At 44.6% G+C, this 18,996-nt stretch overlaps 1 protein-coding gene across 8 annotated transcripts in view; it reads right to left on the bottom strand.

Annotated features, from left to right (window-relative positions):
• The window catches only part of TRIM37 (tripartite motif containing 37), a 66,484-nt gene that overhangs the window by 39,682 nt on the left and 7,806 nt on the right, over positions 1–18,996 (bottom strand). For all 8 annotated transcript variants that reach the window (XR_014028784.1, XM_081346682.1, XM_081346684.1 and 5 more), the window contains 8 exons: positions 16,595–16,682; positions 14,277–14,399; positions 12,188–12,311; positions 9,610–9,677; positions 7,487–7,611; positions 4,634–4,684; positions 4,105–4,186; positions 2,127–2,203 (listed from right to left, as the gene is read on the bottom strand). Coding sequence is in view for 7 of the 8 variants with exons in the window: in XM_081346682.1 (XP_081202808.1) it covers positions 2,127–2,203; positions 4,105–4,186; positions 4,634–4,684; positions 7,487–7,611; positions 9,610–9,677; positions 12,188–12,311; positions 14,277–14,399; positions 16,595–16,682 (738 nt within the window). In the remaining variant the exon portion in view is untranslated. The remainder of the gene's footprint in view (positions 1–2,126; positions 2,204–4,104; positions 4,187–4,633; positions 4,685–7,486; positions 7,612–9,609; positions 9,678–12,187; positions 12,312–14,276; positions 14,400–16,594; positions 16,683–18,996) is intronic.

The raw sequence follows: 18,996 nt of genomic DNA, 5'->3' as shown, positions 1-18,996 counted from the left end.
CTTAATAAGTACATAACCAACCTTAGAAACTTATCTGAAAGACTTAAAAGTATTCACTGACAGTTGTACCCTATCCTGAAAAATTGAAGCAATCAGGATAAAAACTAAATTTCACAAAAATAAATCTAAGGACCAGGATTTTGGTTTAGACTTATGGAAAGATGCATTCAGGTCCAATGCATGATTTTATTTTAGATGTTATGACCATTTTAGGAGGGGAAAAAAATCCTCTTTTATGCATGGAAGCCAGGCAAATTTCTCAGCTGGACTTCTGTTCCCTGCCAAAGTTAAGATATCTCTCTACCTCAAGTTCAGCACAATATCCTGCTTGGTAAAAGCAAACTAAACTATTTACACAACACGCACCGCTTTCCCTTTAAACTGGCAGCAATTAACAGTCACACAGTTTCAGAAAATCTGGTGCAATACACAATAGGCAAAGCTAAAGGATAAAGCCAGAAGTTTCAAAACTTCTAGTAACAGTTTTATTTATTTACCGTATTATGAAATTTAATAACAATTTCACATTTCACAGAACCCTTTCTAATCTGGAAGGTGATTTCAATTTCCATATTTTCATGTAACTAAAAATCTATTCTTCAGTGTTTATTTATTGTTCACCTTTCTACCCCACTGCAATCCAGGGATTCTTGTGGCTTTGTTCTGTACCAGCCTGCTACCGGCCCTGCAGAAAAAGCAGGGACAACCCCTTTTACAAGAAGGCAAGAGGCTGGAATTACGCCTGCCAAATTTATTGTTTCAAAAACAAATAGAACAAGACACAAACCAAGAAACAGGAGCTTTTCAAGCGGTTGCCTTCAGCAAACCAGCCCTCCCACACATTCCCCCTTATATACAGTTCAGGGCGTGGTTTCTCTCTGCCTCCTTCCGAGGAGCCCCATTGCCTTCCTCTGTTTACTCCTGATTGACTGCCTCCTGCATCGGGCGTCCTTGAACAAGGCCAGCTGTGGGTCATCTTCATCCACGCTGTCAGGCTCACACAGCTGGGTCTCCATCGTGACCAGGTGGGAGGGGCCTGGCTGAGGGCTCTCATCAAGCTGTCCAACCCCCTCAGCAAGCTCTTCAACACCCCCCCTCCTCCTCCTCCTCTGAGTCGTCCGACCCAACTGCCGAACCCACAGGCTGACCCTGAATCACAACAGGCTTACATATAGTAGAAAACAAACAAACCTAATAATAAAATAGTAAAATATCATGCCAGCAAGAAAGCGATAAGCAATAAAAAGGGAACAGAAAGATGGCTTGATAAAATTTGAAGTCTCTCAAGAACATTGCGAGCCTAAGGCTGCTGGAAGGCCAACAAGGAGGTGGTTAGCCTGATCTCAACTGGAACGCTGCTCTATGGCATCGGCAGAAAAACAGTATCTCTTCACTTAAGCTCCCAGAACTCCCCAAAATGGAGCATCAATAGCAGATTCTCCTTGTTTGATTGGATTGGCTGGGCTGATAACGGATCGAACCTGTGGTCCTGCAAATGTTGTGTTGTGAAAGTGCCGCATGGAAAGATCAGTTTTTCACTCTCTGTGAAACTCGCGACGTATCGGAACTTTTTCCCCATTGCAGGCAATGGGCTGGGTGCAGTTTGACACCCCTGCTCTAGAAGAATAGTTGAAATGTGACCGCCATCTTTCCATTTTCTCTTCTAATTCCTAGCCAGATGCTGGAGTTTAGCAAGTTAGATTTATAAAAGGCAAACTCAAGAGAGTAAAGAAACATAACTGTACCTCCACTTACATTAACACAACATTAATTAGGGATTGTCATCTGGTAGGACCTTTTGTTGATGGTCCCTTCTTTGTGGAAAATCATCCCCCCCCCAGGTACGGTTGGCCCCCACCTTGTTGCTTTGAGGGCCTGGGGAGCACGAATGGAGACGGAGCTGATTAAATGACTGATTTCATGGTAGTGTTACTGCCATGGAGGGTAGATAAAGGGGTTTTTTAATGGTTTTTATGGTGGATTTTTTAAAATTTTGTAAGCTGCTCAGAGTAACGTATGTGAGAATTGGCTATATACATTTGTTTAATAAATAATAAACACAGAACAGGATTCATTTCATGTAATGCATGCAATAGATACTATCAGATGCTTGCATTAGTTCTTACTTGGATGTTTCTGGCAATCCAGCTGAGAGCTCAAGAAATACTGATAAATAGTAGCCACGTACCACTCCATTTCCATCCTTCATAAAAAAAAAAAATAGAAGTTAGGAATGAATCCGGAGCAATCCAAAGAGTTTTTGAAGTTCCGATTTATAGCTCCCTACTGTGACTGAAGTCAATTTTTTATCAGATGCAGAGCTCACCAGATCTAAAGTTAAGAAGGGTAAACTCTTGAATACTGCCTGGCATCTTACTTTTTTTTTCTTTGCCTCAAAGTAATGGCTTGTTCACTGAAACGCATAGCCCTTGTCTCGCCTGATACAAAGCACCTGAAAGCAGGACAAGAAGCAACGGATGGAAACTAATCAAGAAGGGAAGCAACCTGGAATTAAGGAGAAACTTCCTGACAGTGGGGACAATTAACCAGTGAAATGGGTTGTCTTCAGAAGTTTTGGGTGCTCCCACACTGGAGGTTTTCAAGCAGAGACTGGACAGCCATTTAACTGAAATGATACAGGGTCTCCTCCTTGAGCAGGGGGTTGGACTAGAAGACCTCCAAGGCCCCTTCCAACTCTTGTTATTCTGCTATTTTATTATTCTGTGATACCGTGGGCTGACAGCTTGAGCACCTAACAAAAAGTCCCCCATAATGAATCAAAGTCCACTGTTTCTCAGTCAGCAGAATAAGCTTGAGATTCACTTAGTAAGCAGAATGCAACAGAAAGCTACAGACCTTCTGACCTCAAAGGTTCAGATATGATAAACAACGAAATAGGACGTCTTGTACGAAAGTCAAACAAGCTGTCAGTGCAAGTGATTGTTTTATTTTGTATCTAGTTTCGCTACATTTTCAAACAATTCGTTTAAACAGGGAAAAAGGCTTAAGCATAAAAATATGTGCAGGCTTTCCGGAAAGAAGGAATTGTGATAAATAAAGCATATTAAGTAGCAACTCTGACATGACTCATTTAAAAAATAATGGGCTTGATTTTTAATAAGTCAATGAACATTACTTGGGTTAATCAGGTTTTTTTAGGGGAACAAATCATACTACGCAGCATATTATCAATGGGGTTTTTGGCCTATCTATACTAAAATAAGGAGGAGTCCCTGCGGATTTTACTCCGCTAGTTGTTGCTGATTATAGTGGGCGGTGGTCATCTCTGTTTCAAACTAAAATATAATAACAACAACAAAACAACAACAACAATAATAAGTTGGAAGGGACCTTGGAGGTCATCTAGTCCAACCCCCTGCTCAGGCAGGAAACCCTATACCATTTCAGACAAATGGCTGTCCGGTCTCTTCTTAAAAACTTCCAATGTTGGAGCATTCACAGCTTCTGGAGGCAGGTTGTTCCACTGGTTAAATTGTCCTCACTGTCAGGAAATTTTTCCTTAGTTCCAGGTTGCTTCTCTCTTTGGTTAGTTTACATCCATTGCTTCTTGACCTGCCTTCAGGGGCTTTGGAGAATAGCTTGACTCCCTCTTCTTTGGGGCAGCCCCTGAGATACTGGAACGCTGCTATCATGTCCCCCCTCATCCTTCTCTTCATTAAACTAGACAGTCCCAGTTCCAGCAGCCGTTCCTTATATGTTTTAGGAACAATATGTTTGTTTAATATTTATGTTGGGGCTCCATGTTTGGTCTGCATTCATCAAAATATTAGATTCAAATATCTGCGTTCTGAAGTCCTGAATCTCAGCAAGCTGAACAATATACCAGCATTTGTCATAGGACTAGCGCACTGAAATGTATCAGAAATTGTAACAAACATCTATTCATGTATCTCTTAATACTACATAATTAATTTTTAACATTGCTTGTCTCCTTTAAAATTTAAAGTTTATATTTAATATGCTGCTTTAATGCTTTTAATTTATCTGTACACTGTCCGGAGTCCCTCTGCAAGGGAGACAGCTGGTTCCTAAATATGATGAAAAATAAAAAAATAAATAAAATAAACATCAGTTAAAATTTACCGGGTACACTTTTAGCCTCCAGCAAAGCCCAGAAATCTGAAGTGGTGGGCTGTAAACTGGATCTGCTCGCTGACGTAAAGTGCTATTAAAGTTGAAAGAAGTAGAATTTAGCACACGGAACAGCAGCCCTTGAATCAAGACTAAGCCATTCCTTAATACCAATAGCAATAAGACTTATATACTACTCCACCGTGCTTTGCAGCCCTTTCTAAGCAGTCGGCCTACGGCCCCCAACAATCTGGGTCCTCATTTTACTGATTTCGAAATGACGGAAGGCTAAGTCAAGCTTGAACTGGTCAGAATCAAACTGCTGGCAACCGGCAGAATTAGACTGTAATACTGCATTCTAACCACTGCACCACCACGGCTCTTAACATGTTATGCTTTGGATTTTTACTTCAAACAGGGGCTTCCCAGAGTATACGGGTGTCACGCTTTTCAACAGATGCATCTTTTCCCTGGAACCCTGGGGCAGTCATCGCAGACCCTCCCTCTAAACAAATTAAATAGAATTAGGTAATGTTCTTACCTAAAATTCTCCAGGACAAAGGTAGTTGAATCATAAGCAGGTACTAACTCACTGCAGAGAAAAAGAAAAAGCATGAGATCCTTGTAACATTTTTTTTAAAAAAAAAGCCTCTTCACATTTATTTATTAAACTGCAGGAAGTTTCAAAGTTCCCTCGCAGGATTTTAAAAAGGGATGGTGATAGTTTATTAAAATATATGGCCATATAATCCAGGGGTCTTCAAACTTGGCCCTTTTATGACTTGTGGACTTCAACTCCCAGAATTCCTCAGCCAGGCACGCTTGGCTGAAGAATTCTGGGAGTTGAAGTCCACAAGTCATAAAAGGGCCAAGTTTGAATACCCCTGATATAAACAAAACACATTTTAAAAAAAATCCATCCCACAACCTCCAACACACACCTATGATATTCATGCAATAACATATTACGTACACCTGGGTAACAATCAAATCTAAAAGCTTCTAGCTGTCCTAGCAATGACACCAAAGTCTGGAGACCTTATTTATTTATTTGTACCCACCGGATTGTTTTTACAAATCACACAAAGCGGCAACACTTTCCTCCTCTTATTTTTCCCACAATAACCCTGTGAAGTGAGTTGGGCTAAGAGAGACAGTGACTGGCCCACGGCCACCCAGTTGGCTTTCATGGCTAAGGTGGAACTAGAACTCATAACCCCGTTTTCTAGCCTGGTGCCTCAACCACTAGAGCAGGGGTGTCAAACTTGCAACGTCACATGACGTGTCGCGACACATTTTCCCCCATTGCCGGCAATGGGCTGGGCCCGGTTTCGCCATGACGCATCCAACCCGTGGGCCGGCAGTTTGACACCCCTGCACTAGACCAACTGGATCGTCCAGTAGGCAGTGCAGAACCGCTGCATTAGAGCGATCCCGATAGTTTGTAATTAAAGAGGATTTTAATTCTGCCCTCTAAACTTGGTGGATAGTGCACCTGCTTCTGAAATATCCTACTGCAGTGGTGGCAAACCTTTTAGAGACCTAGTGCCCAAACTGCAACCCCAAACCCACTTATTTATCAACGGGTGCCAGGTGGGCCATGGCCCACTGGGTGGTTGTGGCTGTGGTGGTCATGGCAGACTGGGTGGGTGTGGCCAAAGTGAGCGTGGTCACCTCGATGTTGTTTGTGGGGAGGGATGCCTGTGGGGGGTGGGGGGGTGGGCAGGGTTGGGGGAGATCCAGGGGGTCTCTGGTGGGTGGGGTGGTGGGCAGGAGGCTCGTCCTGTGGGGCAAGGCAAGGCGAGACAGGGCGGGGGTGCCATTGCCACGTGTCAAGGCGAGGCAGGGGCCGGGGCAGCTGCTGCCTGACACCATCGGCTCCCGCACACAGAGGCCAGCGAGCGCATGGGGGACGACGGTGACCGTCAGCAGCCACAGCCTGCCAGCTCCTCGACCGGCGCATTCTGGGGCTCCGCAGCCCACTGCCAACAGTTCAGAGAAGCTGCCTCTGAGCTGGACGACAGCTGAGGAGGCGATGCAGTGGGTTGTGCCCAGGAAAAGGAGAGCATGCGAGGCCAGGAGGAAAAGGACAGAGGGGGGGTGGGGGGGAAAGGGAAACCAGCCGTGCCGGGATGCATCCGGCCACGTGGGACCTCAGGCAGCTGGTTGAAGCGGGACGTCTGCCATCTCCGGGGCATAGCACGCGTGCCCAGAAAGAGGGCTCTGAGTGCCGTCTCTGGCACACGTGCCATAGGCTTGCCACCACTGTCCTATTGTCTCAAAGTCTGCCTTAATTTCAAAATATAGGAATCTTCCTGGTAAGGAATACCTAGGGATGACACGATAGCAGTGTTCCAATATTTGAGGGGCTGCCACAAAGAGGGGGGTCCACCTATTCTCCAAAGCACCTGAAGGCAGGAGAAGAAGCAACGGATGGAAACTAATCATGGATAGTGAGAACAATTAACCAGTGGAACAACCTGCCTCCAGAGGTTGTGGGTGCTCCAACACTGAAGGTTTTCAAGGAGAGACTGAACAGCCACTTGTCTGAAATGGTATAGGGTTTCCTGCCTGAGCAGGGGGTTGGGCTACAAGACCCCCAAGGTCCCTTTCAACTCCGATAATCTGTTATCATAGTATCTACCCTAAGTACTATGGGTGGGGAAACTTCTTGGAACTGACGAAAGGACTGTGTTGTAAACAGGAGGTAGGCAATATCATGTATCTCCCCCTCTGCCTCATTCACACAAGCTTATATATGGCTAATTTAAAAAGGATTTTTCAACTCTAACTCTTAAGATGCAATTAATTTTCAGTGTAAAGAAAAAAGAATTGGGGTTGAAAGTGCACACATCTTAAAGGTGCCTAGGTTGAGAAACAAGCGATCTAGCTTAAAGAACCAATTTGATCCATCCTAAATAGCTGAATGGATCAAATTGGTTCTTTAAGCTAGATCGCTTGTTTCTCAACCTAGGCACCTTTAAGATGTGTGCACTTCCAACCCCAGTGAATAAAAGGGACGTGGTGGCTCAGTGGGTTAGGACGCTGAGCTTGTCGATCAGAAGGTCGGCAGTTTGGCGGGTCGAATCCCGAGTGCCGCGTAGCAGAGTGAGCACCTGTTACTCGTCCCAGCGTCTGCCAACCTAGCAGTTTGAAAGCACGTAAAAATGCAAGTAGAAAAATAGGGACCATGACGGTGGGAAGGTAACAGCGTTCCGTGCGCCTTTGGCATCTAGTCATGCCGGCCACATGACCACGGAGACGTCCTCGGACAAGCGCTGGCTCTTCGGCTTTGAAACGGAGATGAGCACCGGCCACTAGAGTCGGAAACGACTAGCACGTGCGTGCGGGGGAACCTTTACCTTTACCTAAAATAGCTGAATGCAGCTGTTACCTCGTGAAGTCTGGAGGGACAGGTGTGGTGACAAAAGACGCCATGGGCTTCCGGTGCACTTGTTGGAACATCATTAAAATCTCGGAGCTTTTGGAGATTAATTCACTTTTACTGCATGACCGCAGCTGTAAAGAAAGAAATGGAGGACGAAAGAGGCCTTAGTTAAACACCCACCTTAAAATACAAACCAACCCAGATTGGATCCTGCAACATTATCTTCAATCAATCAGAGCAGAGCTGGAAGGGACCTTGGAGGTCTTCTAGTCCAGCCCCCTGCTCAAGCAGGAGAATCTGTGTCATTTCAGACAAGGGGCTGTCCATTCTCTTCTTCAAAACCTTCAGTGATGAAGCACCTACAACTTCTGGTGGCAAGCTGTTCCACTGGTTAATTGTTCTTTTAGGAAGCTTCTCCTTAATTCCAGGTTGCTTCTCTCCTTGATGAGTTTCCATCCCTTGCTTCTTGTCCTGCCCTCTGGTGCTTTGGAAAACAGCTTGACTCCCTCTTCTTTGGGGCAGCCCCTCAAATGCTGGAATGCTGCTATCGTGTCGTTTCCCCCCCCCCCCCGCCCAGTCCTTCTTTTCTCTAAACTGTCCATACCGAATTCCTGCAACTGTTCTTTGTCTGTTTTACTCTCCGGGCCTTTTATTATCTTAGTTGCTCTTCTTTGCACTTTTTTCCAAAGTCTCAACATCTTTTTTGTAATGTGGTGACATGTATACCTGCCTTCATTCGTGTTAAAATACAAAGCACGTAAAATCACAATGAATTCCATGCTAGGTTAGAGGGGGCTTTGCTCTTACCCAGGCAGACTCTCCTTACTTTATACCAATGGTGGTGAAGCTATGGCACGCGTGCCAGAGGCGGCACTCAGAGCCCTCCCTGTTGGCACCCGCGCCACTGCCGGAAGCAGCAGGTCCATCAGGCTGCCACCGCCGCCCAGAGCAGGAGCCCCGCCCAGCACAAAGGAGGCGATGCGGCCGACTAACAAGCTGAAGTAGAGGTGGTAGAGCAGAGGTCACCAACCACTGTCGATTGGTGGACTGGAAGAAAAGGGAGAGGGAAGCATTTTACATGCGTGCATGCGCGCGAGGGGCCGCGAGCACGCACGTGCTGCAAATGGGGCGGGGCTAGTGCCTGGGTGATACTAGCCCTGCTCCATTCTTGTGTGGTGCAGCGTCTTGTATCTGCACCCCGCGGTGCGGTGGCGGCCGTTTTTGCACCTTACAGCACGCTGGCCCATTTTTGCACCCCCGGTTTCTGCGTGCCAGAGGTGGCACTCCGAGGTGCCTCTCTGCCCCCCCGAGGGCACCACAATGCTGATGCGACCCTGGCACTTTGCGATAAGTAAGTGGGTTTTGGGTTGCGGTTTGGGCACTCGGTCTCTAAAAGGTTCACCATCACTGCTTTATACGGTAGTCCTCGACTTACAACCATGTGTCTGAGGGGTCTTCAATGCTCTCTGAGCTTGGATGTTTTCTTGCAGACATTTCATTACCCAAACTAGGTTAACTAGCACTGATGTTACCTAGTTTGGGTAATGAAACATCTGCAAGAAAACAACCAGGAGAGAGCATCAAGGACCCCTCACTTCAACACTGAGCTACAAATATTCTCCTTTATTGGCAACCATTTGCTTAGTGGCCATTACAACGACACTGAAAAAGCAACTTGGGACTGGTTTCTACACTTACGATTGTTTTAATATCCCCAGGGTCACGCAATCAAAATTTGGGCACTTGACAACTGGTATGTATTTATGACAGTTGCACAGTCTCAGTGTCATGTGATCACCACATGTAACCTTCCCACCCGGGATCTGACAAGCGAAGTCGATGGGGGAGGACAGATTCACTGAACAACCACATGATTCACTTAACTGCAATGATTTGCTTGACACCTGTGGCAAAACAGGTTGTAAAATGGGACACAATTCACTTAACAACCGTCTGGCTTAGCAACGGAAATGTCAGGATCCACTGTGGTTGTATGTTGAGGACTATCTGTACTGCCATTAAATCAAAGAGGCATAGTTTGTTATTTTAAACCTATAAGTCATGTCTGGTTATCGGATCTTAAAATCGTTTTCCAGAGATGGAGTGTCCACAAAAATAGCTTCCATTACCTGATGTTCTACTTCTTGTAGCAAAGACTCCAGAAGTTCCGTTTCTTGCGTGAGGGATGTCTTCTGACCTATACAGCCGACAAAAAAAACCCCAAAATGTAAAAACAAAATGACGCTATCGCAGCACTGTGCACTCAAACCAAAGAGGCTTTGACACAGGGCCAGGTTAAAGGTTGTTGTTGTTAGCTGCGAAGTCGTGTCCAACCCATCGTGACCCCATGGACAATGTTCCTCCAGGCCTTCCTGTCCTCTACCATCTTCTGGAGTCCCTTTAAGCTCACGCCTACTGCTTCAGTGACTCCATCCAGCCACCTCATTCTCTGTCGTCCCCTTCTTCTCTTGCCCTCCACCTTTCCCAGCATTGGGCTCTTCTCCAGTGAGTCCTTCCTTCTCATTAGGTGGCCAAAGGATTTGAGTTTTAGCTTCAGGATCTGGCCTTCTAAAGAGTAGTCAGGGTTGATCTCCTCTAGGACTGACCGGTTTGATCGCCTTGCAGTCCAAGGGACTCGCAGGTTAAAGGCAGTAATGTTTAACTATAACAAGTTTAACATCTGCCATCTGCCTAGGAAAACCCCAAAGCATACGGCCATGGTTGGAGAGACATGGCTTGGCAGCAGTGCACATCAGAAGAGTCCAGAAGTATTTTATTTAACCAAACTTAAAAGCTGCTTCGATCATAATCGCAAATTCTAGGCAGCTCGCACAACATTAAAAAAAAAAATCTCTTGTGACAAAAAGGACCGTTGGCTGATCACGTGTACGCAGTGGGATGGAGCACTAAGAAGCCAGTGCAAGCTGGAGCTGTGTTAACAGACGCACTTGCATTCAGGTGATTGCAGGTAATGGTTTCATTATGATCTGTTCTGGTTAGGTCTCACTTTATTTATTTATATATCAAATTAGAGAGAGACACACACACACACCTCATCTCACTCAGAGAGCCTCTCTGGGTAGTGTTGAATTAAAAACACGAAAGCCATGTAAAAATATTATCGACGGATTATATCTAGTACTAGTACACATAAAAGGGACGCGGTGGCTCAGTGGGTTAGGACACTGAGCTTGTCGATCAGAAGGTCGGCAGTTTGGCGGGTCGAATCCCGAGTGCCGCGTAACAGAGTGAGCGCCTGTTACTCGTCCCAGCTTCTGCCAACCTAGCAGTTCGAAAGCACGTAAAAATGCAAGTAGAAAAATAGGGACCACTCTGGTGGGAAGGTAACAGCGTTCCGTGCGCCTTTGGCGTCTAGTCATGCCGGCCACATGACCACGGAGACGTCCTTGGACAAGCGCTGGCTCTTCGGCTTTGAAATGGAGATGAGCACCGGCCCCTAGAGTCGGAAACGACTAGCATGCATGTGCGGGGGGACCTTTACCTTTACCTTTACTAGTACACATTAGAAAGGACACAAAGAAACTCCAGTGAGTCCTGGAGTCTCTTTTTGTCCTTTCTAAAGCTCTCTGGATGATGATGAGTCAGGAACACAACTCCAATGAGGAACATTTGTTTTGTGGCCATAGGAACTGAATAAATAAAGTCAACAAAATACACAAATTTAAAGGGGCAGGAAAGGCTCCCTGGCTTGCAAAAGAAAGCATTAAGAGGATATGAGAACAACCTCGGAATATCTAAAAGACTGTCACATGCAAGACAGGGCAGAGCTATTTCCTACTGGAAAACAGAACAGGCTTTTTTGTATCAATTATATATTCTGCTTTCGATGTCTAATTATTTCCAGACTTATCTAATAATAATAATAATAATAATTTAATTTCTATACCGCCCTTCTCCCGAAGGACTCAGGGCGGTGTACAGGGCAATAAATACAATAAAAATACAGTATACAAAAGTTAAGAAAGAATTAAATATTGAAGCCCAATTACAATAAAAATCTAGTTATAGCTTAATATCCTATGCCAAGAGAATTTCTGCTCAGTTCAAGGCTGAGCCATCGTTTGACTAATAAGCAACTCAGCCTTCTTACAAAATAATCTATTTCTCCTACTGTTGGAAGATGGAGGAGACAAGCACCTTGTTAAGGCCTTGTCAGAGGCATCAGAGACATAAATAAATAAATACATAAATAAAAATATAATGTTGGAGACAGAACGGGAGGTCCATTCCTTTTGACTCAAACACATCTAAACAGAGTCCTTAATTAAGGATGGCAATCAGAATTTCCAACATCACACAATCCCATTGGAAATTCCAGTTAAGCAAATCACTGTGGGTTGTTAAGCGACAACCTCCATTTGTGGCTTCCCCCTTGATTTTGCCTGTACAAAGCTGGCAAAGAAAATAGAAAATGGCGACCACGTGATACTATGACATCATAATCATGAGCCAGGTACCAAGTGCCCTGACTGCAATCGTATGACTGTGGGGATGCTGCAATGGACCATCGTAAGTACCACTTCTTCAGTACTGTCATATGTTTGATCACTGAACGAGTGATGCTAAGTGAGGACTGCCTATATTGTTCAATTAAACTTCACAAACCACTGGCACACAGCCCTCAATATCTGTCGCGCTAAGTTCAATTCCTGTCCTAAAATGTAAGCCCCCAAAAGGCAAACCTACCCATTAGTGTGATGAGTTTGTTCTTCAGCTGTGTATCTAACCTAGCAATCATCATCTCCACAGCATTCCGGATTTCCCGAACACGTTCATCTTTCGCACTGCGGACTGCTTCAACATTCCTTTCCTGAAAAAAACACACATGGCATCAATTTACAACTGCCTGGACAGCTTTTGCTTCTTTACATGGGTACAACATTCTAGGTTGTGCAAATCCTTCAACATAAGTGAACTGAACATGCGGGAAAGCATATGGAGTACCACCTTCAAAATCATTAAAACAGCCACATCTTTCTCTAACTTCAACAGTGGCTTTGCATCTACTTCTGGCTACTTCCACGTACCTGCATAACCGCTTTGCTTGAATGGAAGAAACACGTATTTTTTCCCCCTTCCATTCAAACATGTCTGATCTGTCTGGGAAAGTCCCTGCAATTTCCTTGGCAAGATTTTTCAGAAGTGGATTTGCCATTGCCTCCTTTTGGGGGCCGGGCAAAAGTGACCGACCCAGGGTCACCTAGCTAGCTTTGTGCCTAAGGCAGGACTAGAACTCATAGTCTCCCGGTTTCTAGCCTGCTGCCTTAACCACAACATCAAACTGAAAAGTATAGGCTGGAACAATTTCTGAGCAGCTAAATGATAATTCTGCCTCAGGTAACACTTTTTATTTGGAAAGAGAGAAGCTCACAGAGGAAGGAAGAGAACCCAAAACTTAAACCTTGCAATATAAAACATCTGCCTCTGTCACTAGGATCTTTTACTCCCCCCTCTATGATATATCAGGAGAATAAATCACCTTGGATCAGGGGTGTCAAACTCAATTTCATTGAGGGCCGCATCAGCATTGCGGTTGCCCTCGCGCCCGGGTGGGTATGGCCCGGGTGGGCGTGGCCTACTGTGTGGGCGTGGCTAAAGTGCGTATGGCCTACTGGGTGGGCGTGGCCAGCTCTACATCATTCGCATCAAGGGTGCCTATGGGGGCCTGGGCAGGAGTGGGACAGATCTGAGGGTCTCTGGCAGGAGGAGGGTCTCTGGGCCAGGGCCGAGGCAGTGAGGGCCGTTCCCTCACTGTTTCCAGGATGGCTTCGCGGGCCACGTGAAACCACTTCGCGGGCCGGATCTGGGCCCCGGGCCTTGTGTTTGACATGTCTGCCTTGGATTATACCTCACGATTCTTATGCATAACTCTAATTCCCCTTCTAAACCCAGAGAAACAGATGTGACAGTTTTATTATTCACAGTCTCTCAACCACTGTCTGGTTGCTGCAACACATATATAATAAGTAACCTGGAGTTAGGAGGTGTTAAATAGATGGCACTTTGCTCGTTTTTTTTTTAAAGGAGCAGCATTAAAAACATTCCTACCTTGAAAACATACAGGGGTGGGGAACCTTGGCTCTTTTATGACTCGTGGACTTCAACTCCCAGAATTCCTGAGCCAGGCTGGCTCAGGGATTCTGGGAGTTGAAGTCCCCGAATCATAAAAGAGCCAAGGTTGCCTACCACTGAACTAGGAAGTCTCTTCTCTAGAATAAAAGCAGCCCTCGACTTAACAGCCATTTAATGACTGTTCAGAGTCACAACAGCACTGGAAAAAAGCGACTTATAATCAGTTCTCAAACTTATGACTGTTGCAGTATCCCTACAGTCATGTGATCAAACTTCAGTGCTTGGCAACCAGCATCTATTTATGGGAGCTTCTGGCAAGCAAGGTCAATAGGAGAAGTCAGATTCGCTTGATGACTGCACTTCATAATAACTACAGTGATTCGCTTAACCACCATGGCCAAAACGTAAAACGAGGCACGACTCACTGCCTCGCTTAAAAATGGAGATGTTGGGCTGAGTGGTGGTTTATCTGTGCTGCTTTTTGCAAGGGCTGAAGGTGCTAAGCTGGAGAGAGAGAGACTCGCATCTCTTCTTAGTGAAAGCTGAGAATCTGTTTTATTAGGGTTCAACCTGGAAAGCAATTGTTTCTTTCACCTCGTGCGAGGTTAGAAAGCACCTGCCAGCTTCAAACAATCATCCCTGCAGCAAAGCATTGAGAGCGTCAGAAATTGCACATTAACAAAATTGGGAGGGTTGTTCTTACCACTTCTTGCACCAAACTTATCAACTCCATGAGTCTCCGGCGAAGCTTTGCCACCTCCTCATTCACTTTTGTGACGTGCTGCTCATATATTTCCGCTAAGGGCTTAAAAGTATGCCCGCCATGCTGTTAGAAAGAGACGAATGAGTACGGTAGCTTCATTATGCCAGCTCAAAACATTGCACTGTTACCCAAGCGCAGGGGTCTTCCCACTTGGCCCTTTGATGACTTGTGGACTTCAAGTCCCAGAATTCCTCAGCCAGGCACGCGTGCCTGGCTGAGGAATTCTGGGAGTTGAAGTCCACAAGTCATCAAAGGGCCAAGTGGGAAGACCCCTGCCCAAATGAATCCCAAAGATCATTATTGGAAGAAAGCCCTTTTCAACCTGCTGAATCTGGTTTTTCTTGCAGTCACATTTCTTACAAAAAATCTATTCAGGTTCTAAGTGAATACATAATTGAAGTAAAACTGCCTAGCTTAGAACAGAATATATTTAGTGTCACTGTGTAACTCACAACAAAATTAAGTGCTGTCCACAGTGCACGCTACACACAAGTAAAAACCACAAATAAGTACATTATATACACACACCTCCTCCACATTCTATTCACCATTGCACCACTGCACTGCCCCTAATATTGCACTTCAATGTTGCACTATACTGTGGTATTTAATATGGTTACAGCTCTGGGATAAAAACTATTTTTCAGCCTGTTTACCTTTGTTTTTATTCTCCTGTACTATCTGCCAGATGGTAATAGTTCAAAAGAAGAATGTCTGGGATGAGATAAGTCTCTTGCTGCCTCATTAAAGAACTATTGTATATGTCTGAAGTTAATATTTCTGGGGAAAAGGCTAAATGAACTACTCAGAAACACCTTATAAATACTTAATTCAAGGTTTAAATAGTAAAAGGTACATGACATGCTTTTCTTGTCAAAGCTGATCTTCATTAATCAATTTTAAATATCAGCACAGTAGAACAGAATAGGAGTCATTTATGATACCACTCTAATGGCAGAAAGTGAAGAGGAACTAAAGAGCCTCTTGTTGCGAGTGAAGAAGGAGAGTGCAAAACTTGGGTTGAAACTAAACATTAAGAAAACCAAGATCATGGCATCTGGCCCTCTCAATTCCTGGCAAATAGATGGGGAAGAAATGGAAGTAGTGACAGATTTTATTTTCCTGGGCTCCAAGATCACTGCAGATGGGGACTGTAGCCAAGAAATTAAAAGACGCTTGCTCCTGGGGAGGAAAGCCATGGCAAATCTAGACAGCACACTAAAAAGCAGAGACATCACCCTGTCAACAAAAGTGCGTATAGTCAAGGCTATGGTCTTCCCAATTGCAATGTATGGCAGTGAAAGCTGGACCATAAGAAAGGCTGAGCGCCAAAGAATTGAAGCCTTTGAACTATGGTGCTGGAGAAGACTCCTGCGAGTCCCTTGGACTGCAAGGCGATCAAACCGGTCAGTCCTAGAGGAGATCAACCCTGACTGCTCTTTAGAAGGCCAGATCCTGAAGCTAAAACTCAAATACTTTGGCCATCTAATGAGAAGGAAGGACTCACTGGAGAAGAGCCTAATGCTGGGAAAGATTGAGGGCAATAGAAGAAGGGGACGACAGAGAATGAGGTGGCTGGATGGAGTCACTGAAGCAGTAGGCGTGAGCTTAAATGGACTCCAGAAGATGGTAGAGGACAGGAAGGCCTGGAGGAACATTGTCCATAGGGTCGCGATGGGTCGGACACGACTTCGCAACTAACAACAACAAGAAATCCCTGCCAAAAGTTGGTGTCACTAGGTGTTAAATAGGGGGAGTAAGATTTTCTGATTGTAACCCATCCTTAAATAAAATAGAACTTTATATCCTTCTTGCAGGCTAATACATTTTATTACATGCATATTATACTTGAGAATAATATGCAACAGTTGCAGCATCCTGGGCTGACGTGATCGCTAACTGCCACTTTCCCAGCTGGTTTCCAACAAGCAAAGTCAATGGGTGAAGCCAGATTTGTTTAACAACTGAGTAATTCTCTTAACCATAGTGATTCACTTAACAACTGTGGCAAAAAGGTCATAAAACTGGGTACAACTCACTTAACAACTGTCTTGCCTAGCTATGGAAATTCTGGTCCCAATTGTGATCGTTAAGTCAAGGATTACCTGTAATTTCATATTAAGTTACAAAAGACTTACCTCCTGCAATGCTAGCGCACAAACTATACCTGCAATCCCAACTTTTCAGTAACCCGAGGGCGATAATTCTGTTTCTACAGAATAAGCATTGAGCAGATAACTCTTTGAAGCTTTACTCACCATTCCACCCCAAAGCGCACACTGGTGGCAGATACACTTCTTACACGTCCAGCAAAATACACTAAGCTTTTCGTGATGATTTTCGCACCTTTAAAAAGAAAGGAAAAAAATTGCACTTAACGGACAGACAGGACAAGCGGTCTTATGAGTTGTTTTCCTCCATCATTTTAACAATGTGGGAAGTGCCATTAAGGAGCTTATTTTTACTTGACATCAGCCACAATAAACTACTGCTGAAATGCTGATAGAAACGGGAAGCAGTGTAAAGACACACACTGTTGGGGAAATTACGAGTCAGCAATTTAGTTGCTATTTGTTTTCCCCTCTTGTATTTCAAGTACACTGAGTGCTTCTCTGCCAGGGACAAATTCTTTCTAATAAAGTCTCCTTCTCCTCTACTCCTTTCCCCAACTCTTATTCCTTTTCCCCCTTTCCCCTTACTTTTTCCCCATTGTCTTCATTTTCATTTATATTTTATCTTCAGAAAATGTTTAATAAAAATGCAAGTGTTTTACATTAAGAAAAAAAATTAATACAAAAAAAATTATAAAAAGAGAGAAGTGCCCATGGCCCCCACGTGCTTTTTCACAAGCTCTTAACTCAAGTCTTCCCATTATCAAGATACGTGTTAGTTATACACGGAGAAACTGAACAGTTCCAGCTACAAAGTTTAGGCTACCTCTCAAACGGACTGCAAATTACCTCAGCTTCTCCACAGAGATTGAGGGACTATCTATGAAATCACCCCAAGGGGCTTTTTGTCCTCCAAAGAAAAGGCCTTTTATTTTCTCTCCTTTCATCAAATGCTTTCTTCTATTCTAGGCAAATGTCCAGGTTGGCTTAGGACAAGCACGAATGGGATGCTTGGAGAACCTCCAACCTCCAGCTTGCTTGAACGAAAGAAGTCGGCTTCTCCGTTTATATTCCCGATGCTCTTCTTTGTTACAACTTGGCTGACTGCACTTTGGAATACAAACTGTACTCAAATGCTATCCTGTGGGAGCACACGTTCATAATACCAGGAGCACAGAGATTTGCTTACTTTTCCAACAAGTGCTCCTTAGAGGACAGCTACCAGGTTTTCTACGTCATCCTTAATTAAGAATTATAAATCCTATGGCCACCTAATGAGAAGAAGGAAGGACTCACTGGAGAAGAGCCTCATGCTGGGAAAGGCGGAGGGCAATAGAAGAAGGGGACGACAGAGAATGAGGTGGCTGGATGGAGTCACTGAAGCTGTAGGCGTGAGCTGAAATGGACTCCAGAAGATGGTAGAGGACAGGAAGGCCTGGAGGAACGTTGTCCATGGGGACGCGATGGGTCGGACACGACTTTGCAACTAACAACAACTATTCTATTCTATTCTATTCTATTCTATTCTATTCTATTCTATTCTATTCTATTCTATTCTATTCTATTCTACTCTATTCTATTGTCTATTCTCTATTCTATTCTATTCTATTCTATTCTATTCTATTCTATTATTCTATTCTATTCTATTCTGTGGTGCTGGAGAAGACTCCCGCGAGTCCCTTGGACTGCAAGGCGATCAAACCGGTCAGTCCTAGAGGAGATCAACCCTGACTGCTCTTTAGAAGGCCAGATCCTGAAGCTAAAACTCAAATACTTTGGCCACCTAATGAGAAGGAAGGACTCACTGGAGAAGAGCCTAATGCTGGGAAAGGTTGAGGGCAAGAGAAGAAGGGGACGACAGAGAATGAGGTGGCTGGATGGAGTCACTGAAGCAGTAGGTGTGAGCTTAAATGGACTCCAGAAGATGGTAGAGGACAGGAAGGCCTGGAGGAACGTTGTCCATAGGGTCGCGATGGGTCGGACACAACTTTGCAACTAACAACAACAAAATCCTATGTTTAACCTCAGCTCAAGCCTCCTTTGGCAGAAGGGTGCTTGGTGTGTGATCATTTCCTCCTAAAACACATTCATTCAGTGAGTCTTTCCACCCTAAACTGTGGGTCTGTTTGGTATGCACCAGTGAAGGATACCTACTTCCATTGTAGGAATACAAAACTGTGGAAGTTCTTTTGCTATACAAGTAGTCCTTGACTTAAGACTGGTTACTTAGCAACCGTTCAAAGTTGCGACAAACCAACCCGGAAAATGTTACCACCCAGAGTCGAAGTTCCAAAATCTGCCCTCCCTCGCAGTTAGATGACTACATTTTGGATGTTTGGCAACTGGCCTGCGTTGCTTGGCAACCCTAACTCAACCATTTGCAGCAGCCCACAGTTACTTGATTACAAACTAGAACAATTTTTGCCAGAAACCAAACACCCCCACCCGACCACAAAAAAATTTGCTTTACGACTGCCACAAAAAAGGCACTAAAATTAGGTCTGGTCACATAGTAACCACCTTTACAATCATCATGATTTACAATCAAA

The sequence above is a fragment of the Vipera berus genome, assembly GCF_964194415.1.
Source record: "Vipera berus genome assembly, chromosome: 1".
NCBI lineage: Eukaryota > Metazoa > Chordata > Lepidosauria > Squamata > Viperidae > Vipera > Vipera berus.
The sequence above is the reverse complement of the archived record's forward strand: the minus strand, read 5'-3'. Positions and strand labels throughout refer to the sequence as shown.